Here is a 13804-nt window from a genome sequence, read left to right on the forward strand (position 1 = left end):
ACCAACCATTCCCATTTTATTACAGTGTATCCATATAAATGGCCCACCCTGTACTATAACATGTATATACACACACTTCCGAAACTTACATCAGAAAATCACTATCAATCCACCCATCTTAGATGACACACAAAACCATTTAATCCCACTTCCATTTGCAGCCATAAAAAACCCATTGTCTTATTCAACTTGAAATTATAGTCATATTTTATTACAATATTAGAATTTGTACACATTGCCCTCTCCAACCTCTTTCATTTATAAATTTATTACATAAATATAATCAAAAAATGCAAAATAACGAAGGCAAATTTAACATGAATTCAAAAACAAAAAGTGTCACCTGACTCTGCGATAGAAACTCGAGGAATGTATTTTTCATATATATTTTTAAACAAAGGTCAAACAAGTCAGAGTAGAGTCATCTAATCTAATTTTTTTAAAAAAAAGAAGCTCTGCAACATTAAAAAAAAAAAAATGTCAAGAGACTCATGTTCACTCATTGTTTTTGATCATTACTCATGGGCTGTAATGGTGTTGCTAAGTTATTGCAAAATTAAAAACAATTCTCACTTTTGAAGACCAATCCAAAGAAAAAATATTGGGATTATTAAATTTATCATTGGCTGTAAGATAAACGTAAAGGTTAGTACTCATCCAACATAGGAGCTCCCTTTAAGTGAGAAGATAATTATAACAAACCTATTAAAAAAAAAAAAAAAAAAGCTTCTATTATCACCCCCAACAGCTGGTCAGTTTATGATCATCAAACAGATCTGCAATCTGAGTAATCTTCACAAAACTCATGCAAAAATAAAAATCACTGCATGACCTTTAATGCAACCCTGCCCTTTGATGCTCATCTCATGCAAATCTAGGGTCTTGTATTTTTCAACAACCTTTTGGGACTTTGCTACTTTTGGGAATTCTCCACGCGGTTTTTAAAGACTTCTCTACCAGATTTAAAGATGCATCACATCTCGAATGTTGACAATGACAATCAGTGAGTTTGCTTGTGAGCTAACACTGGTCAACCCTGTGACGTCAGGCATCAGATGTGACAACTATAATTGTGAACATGCAGACACTGAACAAACCAAATGAACAAAAACCAAAAAAACCCTTAAACCAAATTAACCAACAGGAACCTCCGTCATCCACATAGTCGAGCAGTGTAACATTAAATACAGCATGTAAAAAACAAAAACAGTAGGAAAAAAAGGTGTATTATAGAAAATTATATTATTACAGTATATATATATATGTATATGTGTGTGTGTGTGTGTGTGTGTCTGTTGACCTGTAAAGATTTTTAAAAAATAAACCAGAAAACACCCAGAAAAGTGTAAGCTTTGATGTAAACTTGTAAAAACAACCCTGTGATCATGTGGCTAAAGAAAAAGCTCTGATATGTGAATTAACCCCCAACCTTTCATTCATTCAAGCGAACATCACGAGAGCCGTTTTAAACAGCAGACAGGGAGAGTTGGGTGTTTCTCAGCAGTGCTGCCGTAAATGTCAGAGATTCTGGAGAGGATAAAGGGAGTCGCTAAGCTGCAAACGTCTTACCACCTCCTTGCCGGGTCCTTGATCCACGTATAACATGCTGCTGATGAGGCTGAGAGGTGGCTTGGGATGTCAATATCCAAGAGTGGAATAAAGGTTTGTTTGGGGTGGAGTGGGGAGTTTTTCTTTTTTTTTATTAAATCCCAGTGAGAGCAACACATGTACACAGTGTGACTGGGTTCTTGTTTCTCAATAGCCGTCCTTCTGAGTGATCATATGATCCTGGATCCTCTGCAGCATCTCCTGCATCCGCCGCAGCTGGAAGAAGAGAGCAGAGAGAGGAGACGGGTGTTAGTGCGATACGTTTGAATGCGACGCATCCACTTTCATAGCGGTGTGAAGTGTAAGGGGGATTTCATGGAAGCTATTCATTTACGCACGGCTGCACAGGCAACAAATCAATAAACGCCCGGGAGATGGGCCTGTTCTCCCCAAACCACGTGACATGTGCTGAATGGCAGCAGGGAAACAAGGCTCCCTCCATCTGCTGCTTCACTCTGGACTACAGAGTATCTGTTATCACAGAAGCAGCACTTTAGGATATTAAAATCACTAGTATCAGTCAGCTACTCAATCACCTAATCATGTGGAGTGAGTCCCCCCCCCTATCAGATTTGTTTGAAATAAGCAGGTAACACAGGTGTTATACAGCTCCTGTTCACCTGGAGATGTTTGTCCAGCTGCTGCTGTGTGTGGGTTGGCTATAACACCCGTGGGCAAAGATGTATATTGAGCTAATTTGGTGTTACTGCGTTGCTTCATGTTGATCAGACAGAAAATGTAAAATAAACAAATGAGGGGAAAAAATAAGACTCTTTATTTAATGAAATAAATAGATTTTGCACGGTCTGGTGTTGCAGAGGGAAGGGGGCTGGTATTGACATAGCTTATTTAACTCATTATGATTGCAGAACAACATTAAAACCATATACAACCGTCTATTCCTGAGACTCAAAACAGTCATTAACAAGGCAACAGTCTAGCATCTACAAACCCAAAATAAAAAGGAATCTATAAGGAAGGTTTCTTTTCACAACAGTAATATTTATAACTTAACTTTGCAAAAAAAAGTAAGGAAATTTGGGTTTGGTTGATTATTTCTGTGTTGCAACGATGCTGCTTGGTAATAAATCTTACACTGAGGGAATGCCTGTTTATTTCCTGTTAAATGGTGTCACATTTGTAATGAAAATACATCTGTGGGTTGAGCAGCGGATTTAAGCATGTGGGTTATGTGCATTAAAAACATTCTCTGCCACAGAGATGATTAATTCTGCTATTGACTCTTGTTTTGAGCTTCTGACACCATGACTGGCCTTCACCATCAGGCTCCTTTGCACCAGTGTCTGCAACATGTGCAGACACTGGTGCAGACACTATTCTCTAAGATGACAATCCCCCCACCCCCACAGAGAAGACTTTATCAGAGACTACCTCCAGATTTTGGGAGTGGAGAGGATGAAATGGCCCACCTTCCGTCCTGACCTTACCCCTGATCCCAAAAACCTGTAAGTGGCATGTTTGCGGGATCAGCTTGGGCCATAATGACCAACATAACATTGGCTGATTTGGGACAAATGCTGATTGAAGAACAGGATGTGACCAAACTGGAGACTAGCATGAGGAGGAGGGTGCCAGGTCATTGGGGTTGTATTAAACAATTAAAGTATGTTTTGTTTCTTCAGACTTAAATAATCTAATCCATTAAATTACACCAAACAAGAGTCAATATCATAGCTGTTTGGCATTGGCAGGGAAGTTTTTCATGGGCTCAACTCTGCTGCTTGACTGACAAATGCATAAGATATAAGGATACAAGGTTTACTACCTGGAAGCATTGTTACAACAAAGAAGCAATCAACCAAACACAAATTTCCCTACTTTTTTTATGCTACTTTACTTCCACTAAACATCACAGTATTGCACAGCATGTAGCCCTTTAAATACCCACTAACAAGGTTTTTTCTGTCAGTCTTAACACTTTCCCATCATTATCCTTCCCACCTTCTCTGACCTGCCATGCACAGATGTTATGAGCTCAGGTGCAGGAACACATGTTACATTCAGCTTTTCTTTCTTTAATCCTGAGAAGGTTCATCCTGAAACTCTGGATGATGGCGTGGTTATAAACATCCTGGTGCTTCCAGAGAGTGTAAGGGGCAATCTCTTTTCCTAGTCACAGTTTAAAGCTCCAAAAGGCTACAGGTTTACTCTATAATTAAACCAGTTCCTGTTTATGAGACTGTTTTCTTGTGAGTTTCACAAAACGTGATCTGACTGGACTTAAAAAAAAATGTTTTTGGGTAAACACATCATCTGTGAGCTAAAGATACTCAGAGAGCTTCATCGCCTTTGTGATCTGAGTGCCTCTCTGGGCTGGGCTGACGGTCTGAGTGCTCGTGGTGATCAAAATTGTGGGCAGAGTCATGCTCGTGGTCGTGATGCGACTCCAGTTCGTGGTCGGCGTGCCGTACCTCCTCATCTTTCTCTCTGATGAGCTTTTCCGTCTCGGTCTCGGCCACTCCGGGCACCACTGGGATGGGGAAGTCTGTGCCGCTCTCCCGGGTTAGCTTACTGCAGAGAGACACACGTTTTGGGAAAGTTCACAGAGTTTACTACAAAGTGAGAACACAGACCAATGTAAATAAGCCTGTGATGTCTAATCAGCTGCCGACAAACATTGTTAAGACACTACACCAGACACGTCAGAGCAAACCCATCAAATACCTCAAGAATATATGAAGGTCACACATTTTTTTAATCACATTCTCCTTCTCAAAACAACAATATTCTAACACTGTTATAATTCATCTTGATTTTTCTTGTGCCATATTTCTTTCATCTCACTAAAACTTATTTCTCCCGTCCTTCAGCGTGAGCATACTTGCGGTTGCGCTCCTTGACGACCATGCGGGTCATGCTCTGGATGCACTGAGCTCTGTAGTTCTCGTAGTGAGTCTCTCGGGTCACGTCCTTGAGATCTTGCATGTGCGTGCGAACGAGCATGTTCCTCAGCTTCACGAAATCGCAGTGTGCTGGGTTTTCCACTGCAGACCACAGAGTGAGGATCAACTACACACTCAATACTTATACACGTTCACTGTCAACTTTTTTAATGGTACATCTATACAGAAAGCATTTTAGTATGTATGATTTTGAGGTCTTTGTTTAGGGGAACATGTGAGGTCAAGGTTACCTTCTACAATACCCCAGGGGTACAGACGGCCTCTCACCCTCTTCCCTTTGGCCTCCACCACGGTGTTGCTGCCTATTACTGCAAAGGGGATGCTTTCCTAAAGGGGTCAAGATAAAGATCGTAATATTAAAAGCATGTTATGGTCATAAAGATCACATCTGGCTGGGCAGGGTGTGAACACATCTGTATTAAAAAAACAACAACAGACCAGTTATATCCCTTTCCTCTTAAATGTCTTCGTCCTTTCTTGTGCAAGACCTTTTTTTCCCCCTTTTTAAACCTGATCTTTACGTAATCCAACAAGAGGTAGAATTCCATAAACCTCAAAGTTATTGATTTGATTGTAATCATACTGACATGACCGTAGCATATGTAGTCGACTGGACCATGAACTTAAGATAAAGCTTCGCATTAACTTTGCCTAGAGCACTGTGAGTGTATAGGGCAGTATAGGGCATAGATAAATATGATATCAATAAATATATTATATGTTTTTAAGATTTTCCTCATGTCACATACTTACATTGTTCAAAATGTGACATCTAACAAATTTGTTACATTATTGCAATTATTGCTGTTCCAGTAAATAAACCAGTATTTAGATCTTTATCATAGCGTTAGAATGAAACGCTGTGTTGATATGATAAATTAAATTACACGTAGTAATAAAATTATTAAAGACGTGTCACATGGTCAAACAAGCGCTGCAGGCCTGGCAAAACCAGCCTGTATGACACAGAAAATATATCCTATACTTACTAAAATTAAAATATATGAAATGCATCATAATTAAGAAGTAATTCTGATTTTCTTGATAGTTATTGTTTATTGACCAAAGTAAAGACCTGGGGGTTTTGCTAGTAGTGATAACTTTTGCTTTTATTTCCACCGACTGTGTGCTTAGTACCACCTTACAATACGGGAAGTGTAGAGGAGGCTGATTCATCAACACTTAAATCCACCAGGTCTGACTATATAGTCTGTTCATTCATTTTAATGTCAATTCTTATTAATATTAAATTTGTTTGCAGCACAATTTGTTTTGAATGACAATGATTTGACTCTCAGCATTCTGCTTTCAGCTGAGTTTAGTGTACTAAACACAAATACTTGGATGAAGAAAAGAAAGAAAGGAGATCACTGATCACCTTCAGCTCATGGTCTTGTTGCTTGAAATCTTCATCTTCATCAGAGTCGCAGTCGGGGAACTGGTATATCTTTATACCGTACTGCTCAATCTCCTCTCTGATCTGCAAAGAAAAACAGTGGAAAAACATGTCTGATGTCAAAGTGTGAATAACGTCCTCTGTGAGGATACAAGTAAAACACTCTGCGGCGTATACACAGATTGATTCGTGGGATGAAACATGCAGTCGCCTTGCCTTAATTTTCTTTTTCTTCACTTCACCAGGGGTGAGTGTGTCTGCTTTAGCCAAGACTGGGACAATGTTGACCTTCTCATGGAGAGCCTTCATAAATTCCACATCCAGAGGTCGGAGGCTGGAAGAGATGAGGCAAAACATACCAAGAAAGGATAATGAGACACTTATTATTTATTAGGATAGTGTAGAGTAGACAAGAGAGTGGGCATTTTCAAAAAAGGTGAGTCACCTGAAAGCAGGCCACTGCAATAAGGACTACAGCTTTCAGCACATGAGGAACACAAACTTTATTTTAGGGGTTCTCTGAGTTTTTATGGCCGGGTCGGTGTTTGTAGAGTGTAGTTTCTTCAGAGAATGATGGTTTGCGCACGTTTATCGCTAACCATTAGTGAGGTTGGAGTTACATTCCTGGGCAAAAAGTTATCAATCATTGTCAGGAAGGTTTAGTTTGCTAATGATGACTAATTGAAGAAAAATACTTCCCGAGTCACATTCTGGGCTTCCCTATCATGGTTTAACATAAACTGTGGCTGAATGAAATATACAAGCCATGCGCTTTTTCCATGTTGCCTTCACAGGCCACAGAAAACTTCAAAAAGGGCCACCACTGATGATTTACTGTTAGACAAGTTTAAACTGGGGTTGATAATCATTAACTGTTAGATCATTTTGTGCCAATAAACTCCATTTAGATTTGAAAGCGTTTCATAAATGCTCATGAATTGCTGGCAATCAGGATCAGGCAACAACAGACTTACCTGCCGATCCACATCTAGATTTCTCCACTCTAAGCTTTCCTGCATCAAGTCTTATCTGTAGTTCAAAATTAAAGGTGCTAGTTTATCTCAGAGATTTAGCACGTGACCACATGCCATACAGCTGAAATGCATCAGTCTGGGTTGGAGTCCTTCCCCTCCTCTCTCTCTCTCTCTCTCTCTCCCCCCCTCCCCCCCATCTAATGCTGCACTATCAAATGACAGCAAAAATGTACAACCCCCTCCCCCCGAAAAAAAACTTGAAGCATAAGATGATGTCTCTGGCTGCATGGCACACTGGCCGACCAATCGGTGGCAGCAGACACTTGCTCACCAACAGAGGGAGCCGTTTCTCCATGGCTGTCACGCTGAAAATGCTCTGCAGCATTACTTGAATTTTATGGTATTCTGGCTCCTTGATGAACACAGATCTGGATGCGCACAAATGTGCTGAGAGGTACCACAGCAGCACAAACAATTGATTAGTGTAAAATCACTGCAGCAGATGTAAAGTTATCCAAGGGCAGCTGAGAGGTGCTTTATCTCTGGGAAAGATGCTGGGCATCAACAATTTAAGAGGCTGTGTGTTTACTCACACTGTGAGTAAACACCGATCCACTAGATACGTGTGGAAGATATCACGTGTGCGCTCAGGACGATGGCTGCGATAAACATGTGATCAGAGATCACGAGGAAAAGTGTAGTTAATGGTCCCATTATCACTTCTGAACATTGCACGTGATAATGTGCTGCAGCAGAAACAACTTAATCTTCCATATTTTTAGAACTAATAATAAAGAGAGGACGAGCAGGCTGAGTTAGCTGTAGCTTTGTCATACCCGTGACCGAAGGGTGAGATGAAATAGAGGCAGCAGTGTACGCGGTTGTCCTGGATGTTCTTGCGATTGAGGCCACTCTCATCCCTGAAGTACTGCTCGAACTGCTGGTCAATGTAGTCAGCCACTGACTTCCAGCTAAAGCAGAAACACACAGGGGCGTTCAGTCTCTGAGGCAAAGTGTAACAGCTGACCGTGTAACTCAGATTCACTCAGGGTTATCTGATGCGTTAAACATGTCTGTACCATTCAGTGTTGTTCACAGCGTCCCCAAACCCAGGGGTATCCACAATGGTGAGTTTCAATTTGACACCTTTCTCCTCTATATCCACCGTGTGTTTGGTGATTTCTACCGTTTGTGTGATTCTCTCTAGGATAGAAAAAAAGAAGTAAACAGCCCTCAGCCATTACATAATGTAGTACAGCAAATTTTAAAACAAATAATCACACGCACCTTCTGCATTGAGCAGCTTCCTATCTTTGTACAGATCTGTGAGAAACAGACTGTTGACCAGGGTGGACTTTCCCAGGCCAGATTCACCTTCAAACAAAGAACAACAAAGAAGAAAAGACAGTCTTTTTAAAACAAACACGGTCTTAAGCTCAAATAGCAGCTAATGCTAAAACGAGGATTTACCTGCTACCATGAGCGTGAAGTCAAATCCTTTCTTGACAGACTTGCGGTGCACCTGGTTTGGCAGCGTTGCGAAACCCACATACTCCTTGTCCTGGTCCTACAAATGCACAAAAAGATAAAAATGGAATAAGGAAACAGAGGCTGTGTACACCATGGTTTCTTTTTTCAAACCTGATATCGGCTTTTTGAAATATTTTGGCATTGTTGTCCCATTTGCAGTATTTCGACAGCAATAATGGCAACAGCACAAAACCCCAAAAAAAAACCAAACCCAAACAACAGTAAAACAAGGTATGAAATGTATCAGCATGTTACAGCACACGGGCTGTGCTGACCCCTCTTTGGGGCTTCCTGACGCCTTGTATTACCTCGCTACTGTCGTATGGGTCAAATCGAACCCAGGGGCTCTTTGGCCTGGAGGGACTGACGGGGGACGGCAAGTCAAACTCCACGCTTCGGCTTTGTGGCAAACCGGAGTCTGAACCCGAATCTGACTGGGCCCTGCCGGCCACGGGGGGCCGCAAATATGACGGGGTGTGGGGGCGGTCATTGCCCTCGGCCTGCCTGTCCGCATCATGAGCCTCGGGGTCATGATGGTGGTGATGCTTGTGATGGCGGAGACCGTGCCCACCATGATGCTGAGGGTCCTGCATAATGTTTTCCACTTCTGAGTCATCTGAATGGCTTGAGGGCTGGAGAGAAGCGAAGGTCGTGGGGGGGCGGGAGGGATGACGAGGCGAACAGGAAAAAAAGAAATACGGTGGAGGGAAAAGAGGAACGTTAGAGCACCAATGTAGAGGGGGAGGTATGGAGATCCAGAGGGTAGAAAGTTTTAGAAAATCAACTTAAAGTTTTATGGTGAGGGATTTAAGACACAGCAACAAAGAGATCTTTCATATCTGACAACTCAAAACTGTTAGTATACCTAGCTGAAGGCCAGTGGGTAACACATGAGATTTGTACATTAATGTGGATGAGCCTTTAACTATTCATTGGAAACAGGATACATGTTAGGGACTTTACAGCTGGTGGATCACCTTCTATTATAAATGAGGAGAAGTCATGTTAGAGCTGAACACTGCAGCCAAGTTGTTTTATGAAACTAACAATGAATGAACTCCAATACTGTGTTTACATTTACTCTCCTTTAAGAGTGATCGGTAACATTAAAGACAAGGACTGTTTTAGACATCAGGTATTTTACTCTTCATTATTAATGCAATCTTTAAAAGTGTAAATTTTCTGTAAGAGGACACGCAGCTATGGACTCTAGTTACAGTTACTAAAGTCTCCCTGATAGATAAATAATGGAGTGGAATTCAGCAAGCAACACGGCCACTCAAATTCAGCTGTGAGCACACACTGTGACACAGTTTTAAATTTAAATTTAGACCCTAAAGAGATAAATTCATGTCTAATCCTTAGCTTAAGCGCATAAAAACTACAGACTTTGACGGCAGAAATCAGCTGAAGATGGGCAGTAACAGAAAAATATATATATATTTGGGGGGGGGTCACCGGTACCTGTTCATGGTGATCATGATCATGGTGTCTGCTCTGATTAGGGGAAGCTGGACAGGAGTCTTGTTCATCTGATGAAGAGGAATGCTCGTGGTCACTGTCCTCCATTGCAACTGGGGCTAAAGCGCACTCTGTGATCTTGAATCCGAAGGGCGCACGCGTGTGGTGAGGTTTATCGGGGAATAGAACAACAGGGAGGTTGAAGAAGAGGATGGAGAAGGGCCAACAAAGAGCCTCGCAGATCCACGCATGAACCACAAGGAGGACATGAGGAGTACAGGTAAGATGGATAAAGACGAGGAAGAAGACGACAAAAAAATTAAAAAAGCTAATGAATAAAAGAACATACCATTTACAGCAGAAATGGTATGATGCATGTAATAATATAACAAGGGACTGAACAATAGATATATGCTATAAATTAATATGCGTCTGTATACATTTGATTGCAAAATCAAAACATATATAGGATGAGCTCAACAGGGACAGGAATTAATAAGCATTTGCTTCCTTATTATTTTTTTTCCCCCAAACAGGAATTGCTCAATATTTTCAACATGATATCTTTCTTTGATATCATGTTCATTCATTTTTAAAAAAAAATATGTATTAACTCTCGTTATGCGTTTCAAAATAAAGATTTGATACAGATCAGGTTATGTTCACTCCTCTTGTTCTGGTGCCATTTTCCTATTCATGCTCCCAGCTACAGTTACTATTGCAAAAGCTAACTACAAGTTTGACAGCAAGTAAAGTCTGTGCCAATTTCTTTCCAGTTTAATTTTGATTAAAAAAAGCTTAGCATGTAATCTTTTTGGTGTTTCCACGTGGTTAGGTGCTCCACCTGTGACCTACAGCTCTAATATGATTGGGATTTAGAGCTTAAGGGCAGAGGAAACAGTGATAGTTTCACCGATTGGGAAATCGGTGACCTGCTTTCCTGATGCACAACCAAAGCCCTAAGATCAATGTCCAGCATGGTGGGTTCTGTGTCCTACATAAAATAAAGTGTCAATCACCGACATTTTGCTTTGGATTACAAATCCACAGAAGTGCATCAAACAGACTCCCACTACTTTTTTTTTTGCTTAAATATGAAAAAAGCTTCAAAGCGACTTTTAGATGTATCATCTGGAATATCACACTAAAACAACTCAAGGGACTACAGGAATAAAAATCAAAGAACAAACTAATTATCAAACATATTCTCAGTAAAGTGGATAAAAGCACGTTCACCCGTTCTCACCTCCTTTCTTTCGATGCCTCACCTGTGTCTAAAACCCTCTTCTTTTTACTTCTTAAAAACTGCTCCTCGTACAAAGTCCAGCAGGACTCGGAAAGCAAAGAGCAGCGGCTCCAGCATTTATACAACTCCACACTAGAGGACACAGTGCCCTTCAGCTCCATTGAGCTGGTCGGCACCCCGGGGAGCTGATCAGTGGCATTGATGAGGTGCACGTCAGCGCTGACAGGCATCACCAACCCAGACATAGACTACATCCATCAAATCTACTTAACTTTGGGGCTGCACAGCTCCATGTCGTGCACAATTATACACAAACTGTGAGTTTGACGTCTTCTGCTGTTTCACCGTTTTGCCTGACAATTCACATTGACACCAGCAAACAGCCTAATCTGATGAGTTGAACCTGATAACAAAGCAAAAAGATAAGGAAACACTGATAGCAGCATTAGAGCAGAAAACATGATGCTACTTTGTCACTCTGTTGTACAGTGTGTGGACTGATGTTATAACATGAAGACAAATACTGTGCATATTTTGCAGGGCCCATTCTTAACCTTTGCCACTCACAGCTAATGTCTGTACTCCATAAGCCTACAATGACAGTTCCTGTGACAATAAAATATGTCAAGAGCAGAAGTATCCTCACAAAAGACTTACAGGAACTGCTCAGGGTTTGCAGTGTGACATCAAATTCAATTCTAATAATGATCGGTTCAGCCAGAGAGGATCTGAGGCCAAATTTCCTCTCATTCTGTTTGGGAGCTCGAGTACTAAAGGAGGTGACCAAAGTCAGATATTTAGGTTACATCATCAGGAACAATCACTGTGATGATAATTAGAGCCTGACAGCTATTGATACCAAAACCAATCTCTACATTTGGTGATTTAAAAACAGGATAAAGTCATATACTGATGTGCAATGCTGATATACTACCCCAAATGTGTATATTGTACAGCTGGTGTTAAAATCGGTCCTAGTGGTGTATTTAGACTAAAACTAAAATGAAAAAGAATAATGACTTTAATAATAATGACTTACAAGTCTCTGTCTAGAGAAAAGGCTCTGCAGAGGACCATCACCACCTGACTGTCAGCTTGGCTATCGCTGACCATTTGAGTTGTCTACTTAGAGGTAGGACTGTAGAACTATACAACATCCACAGACACACATATACTCTGCACATATTCAAAAGAGACATCAGGGCCTCAAATGCTCTTCTTTCTCTCCCTTAAAAATTTCAGAATGCAGAAAATGACTGACTTAAAGAACAGCTTGGAATAAAGAGTATCACAAAGGTAACCACCAAATGTTTCCACCAGATCACACGAGGTGAAGCCGAGCTGCTTACTGCCTCATTATAAACATAACTGCCGGCAATGCTGATGAATTCACTAATTAAGCTAACAAATGAATTAATTATAAACTATTTATCTGCCAAGGCACTTGTCTTCACGTACCACATTAAGCATTTAGGAGAACTCCTCATTTATAAGCAAATTTATTCAGCTCCCAGTTTCAAACTCTGCAGTTTGCATCGTCTTTACGGGAGACATCATCGTGTCTGGGAATCACACAGTTACTGTACACATTTCCTATTCCTTTTCTGTTGTATGCACATATTTCAGAAACTTACATGTTACCTTTTTGTGTAGTGTGTCTGTGTCTTCATTCCTTTCTACTTTTGTAGCATTCCTGAAGTTGACCCCAACTTCAGAGCTTGGTTACAGATTTCTTCTCTAAGCCAAACATACTCTCAGTTTACCCCTTCTTTAAAAGCAGCCGAGATAGCAGGCATTACTGAATGCAGGTAGGGGATTTGTCTTCCTCTAAGCACTAAAGCAGCTTTGTACAGCAAACTGATGAGGTTCAAACAGGTTCAAATTCTTCCTCTCACACCAAAGCAGCCATCAGGCCATTCCTCCGCTGTGTTCTCGGCCCTGATATTTAAGAATTTAGAGCCGAAAAGGTCTTAAGAAAGGAATGCCACAGGAAATTGTGTTTGGGTTTTGTTTTTTTCATTTTTTAATATACCTAAGGAAACATTAATTTTCTCTTTTATTCAGCTGGAAGAAAAAACAGCAGACTATAAGTCAAGAACAATTACAACTATTCTGTGTTCCTAGTATGCATAAAGTAGGAAAAGGGATATTGGGGAATTATTAAGGCAGAGTTCAACATAGGCGAGACATTTAGGCTGATTTTACTGGAGTTCCATTTTCCACATGCAAACATTTCCACTAACTTTAAAAAACCATTCAAGTATCTCCTGACACATTAATCTTGGGCTTAAATGCATTCCCACTAAAATGCACTTCAGCACAACTTGCTCAGCGCCATCTTTCCAATTCAGTTTGGGTGGAAAGCAAAGCCTGTAAACCTGCACTTTAATGGTTACTGTGAACAGGCTGAACAATTCAAATATGAGCAAATGTTCTGAGATCAGCAAAAGCTCCTTTTAACAAGATTTACCATCATATATTTCTTAAAGTTGGCTTCTCCAAGCCAAAAGAAAGGCAATTTCCAGTCCCGAGCCAATAAAAAATGAAAGTCAGGCTATCGTGTGTCATGCAGATAAATCAATATGCTAATGAAACACATGATTGACTACGGATAGAAAGATTAGTGCTGCTCTCATGAGCAATACAAACACAGAAAAGCCATACA

The 13804-nt window shown here is 40.7% G+C and overlaps 1 protein-coding gene across 4 annotated transcripts; it reads right to left on the reverse strand.

Annotated features, from left to right (window-relative positions):
• Positions 1-118: 118 nt before the first annotated feature.
• septin4b (septin 4b) lies at positions 119-12671 on the reverse strand. Of its 4 annotated transcripts, XM_086261490.1 has the most exons (13): positions 11140-12666; positions 9897-10031; positions 8741-9064; positions 8373-8469; positions 8190-8276; positions 7982-8105; positions 7739-7873; positions 6145-6262; positions 5911-6012; positions 4763-4859; positions 4451-4613; positions 4041-4140; positions 119-1824 (listed from the first exon to the last, which is right to left on the reverse strand). In XM_086261490.1, exons 2-13 carry the CDS (start codon positions 9999-10001, stop codon positions 1756-1758), a joined length of 1521 nt encoding a protein of 506 aa, XP_086117616.1. In that variant the 5' UTR covers positions 10002-10031; positions 11140-12666; the 3' UTR covers positions 119-1755. The 4 variants fall into 4 exon arrangements, with proteins under 4 accessions (XP_086117616.1, XP_086117615.1, XP_086117613.1 ...); XM_086261489.1 differs by lacking the exon at positions 119-1824 and having other exon boundaries at positions 1878-4140; positions 11162-12671; XM_086261487.1 differs by lacking the exon at positions 119-1824 and having other exon boundaries at positions 1878-4140; positions 11140-12670.
• Between the last annotated feature and the right edge of the window lie 1133 nt (positions 12672-13804).

The sequence above is a fragment of the Aulonocara sp. 'chitande type north' Nkhata Bay genome, linkage group LG14 (assembly GCF_057382095.1).
Source record: "Aulonocara sp. 'chitande type north' Nkhata Bay isolate Kocher_YH1m ecotype deep benthic linkage group LG14, A_spYH_male_GT1.1, whole genome shotgun sequence".
Classification (NCBI taxonomy): domain Eukaryota; kingdom Metazoa; phylum Chordata; class Actinopteri; order Cichliformes; family Cichlidae; genus Aulonocara; species Aulonocara sp. 'chitande type north' Nkhata Bay.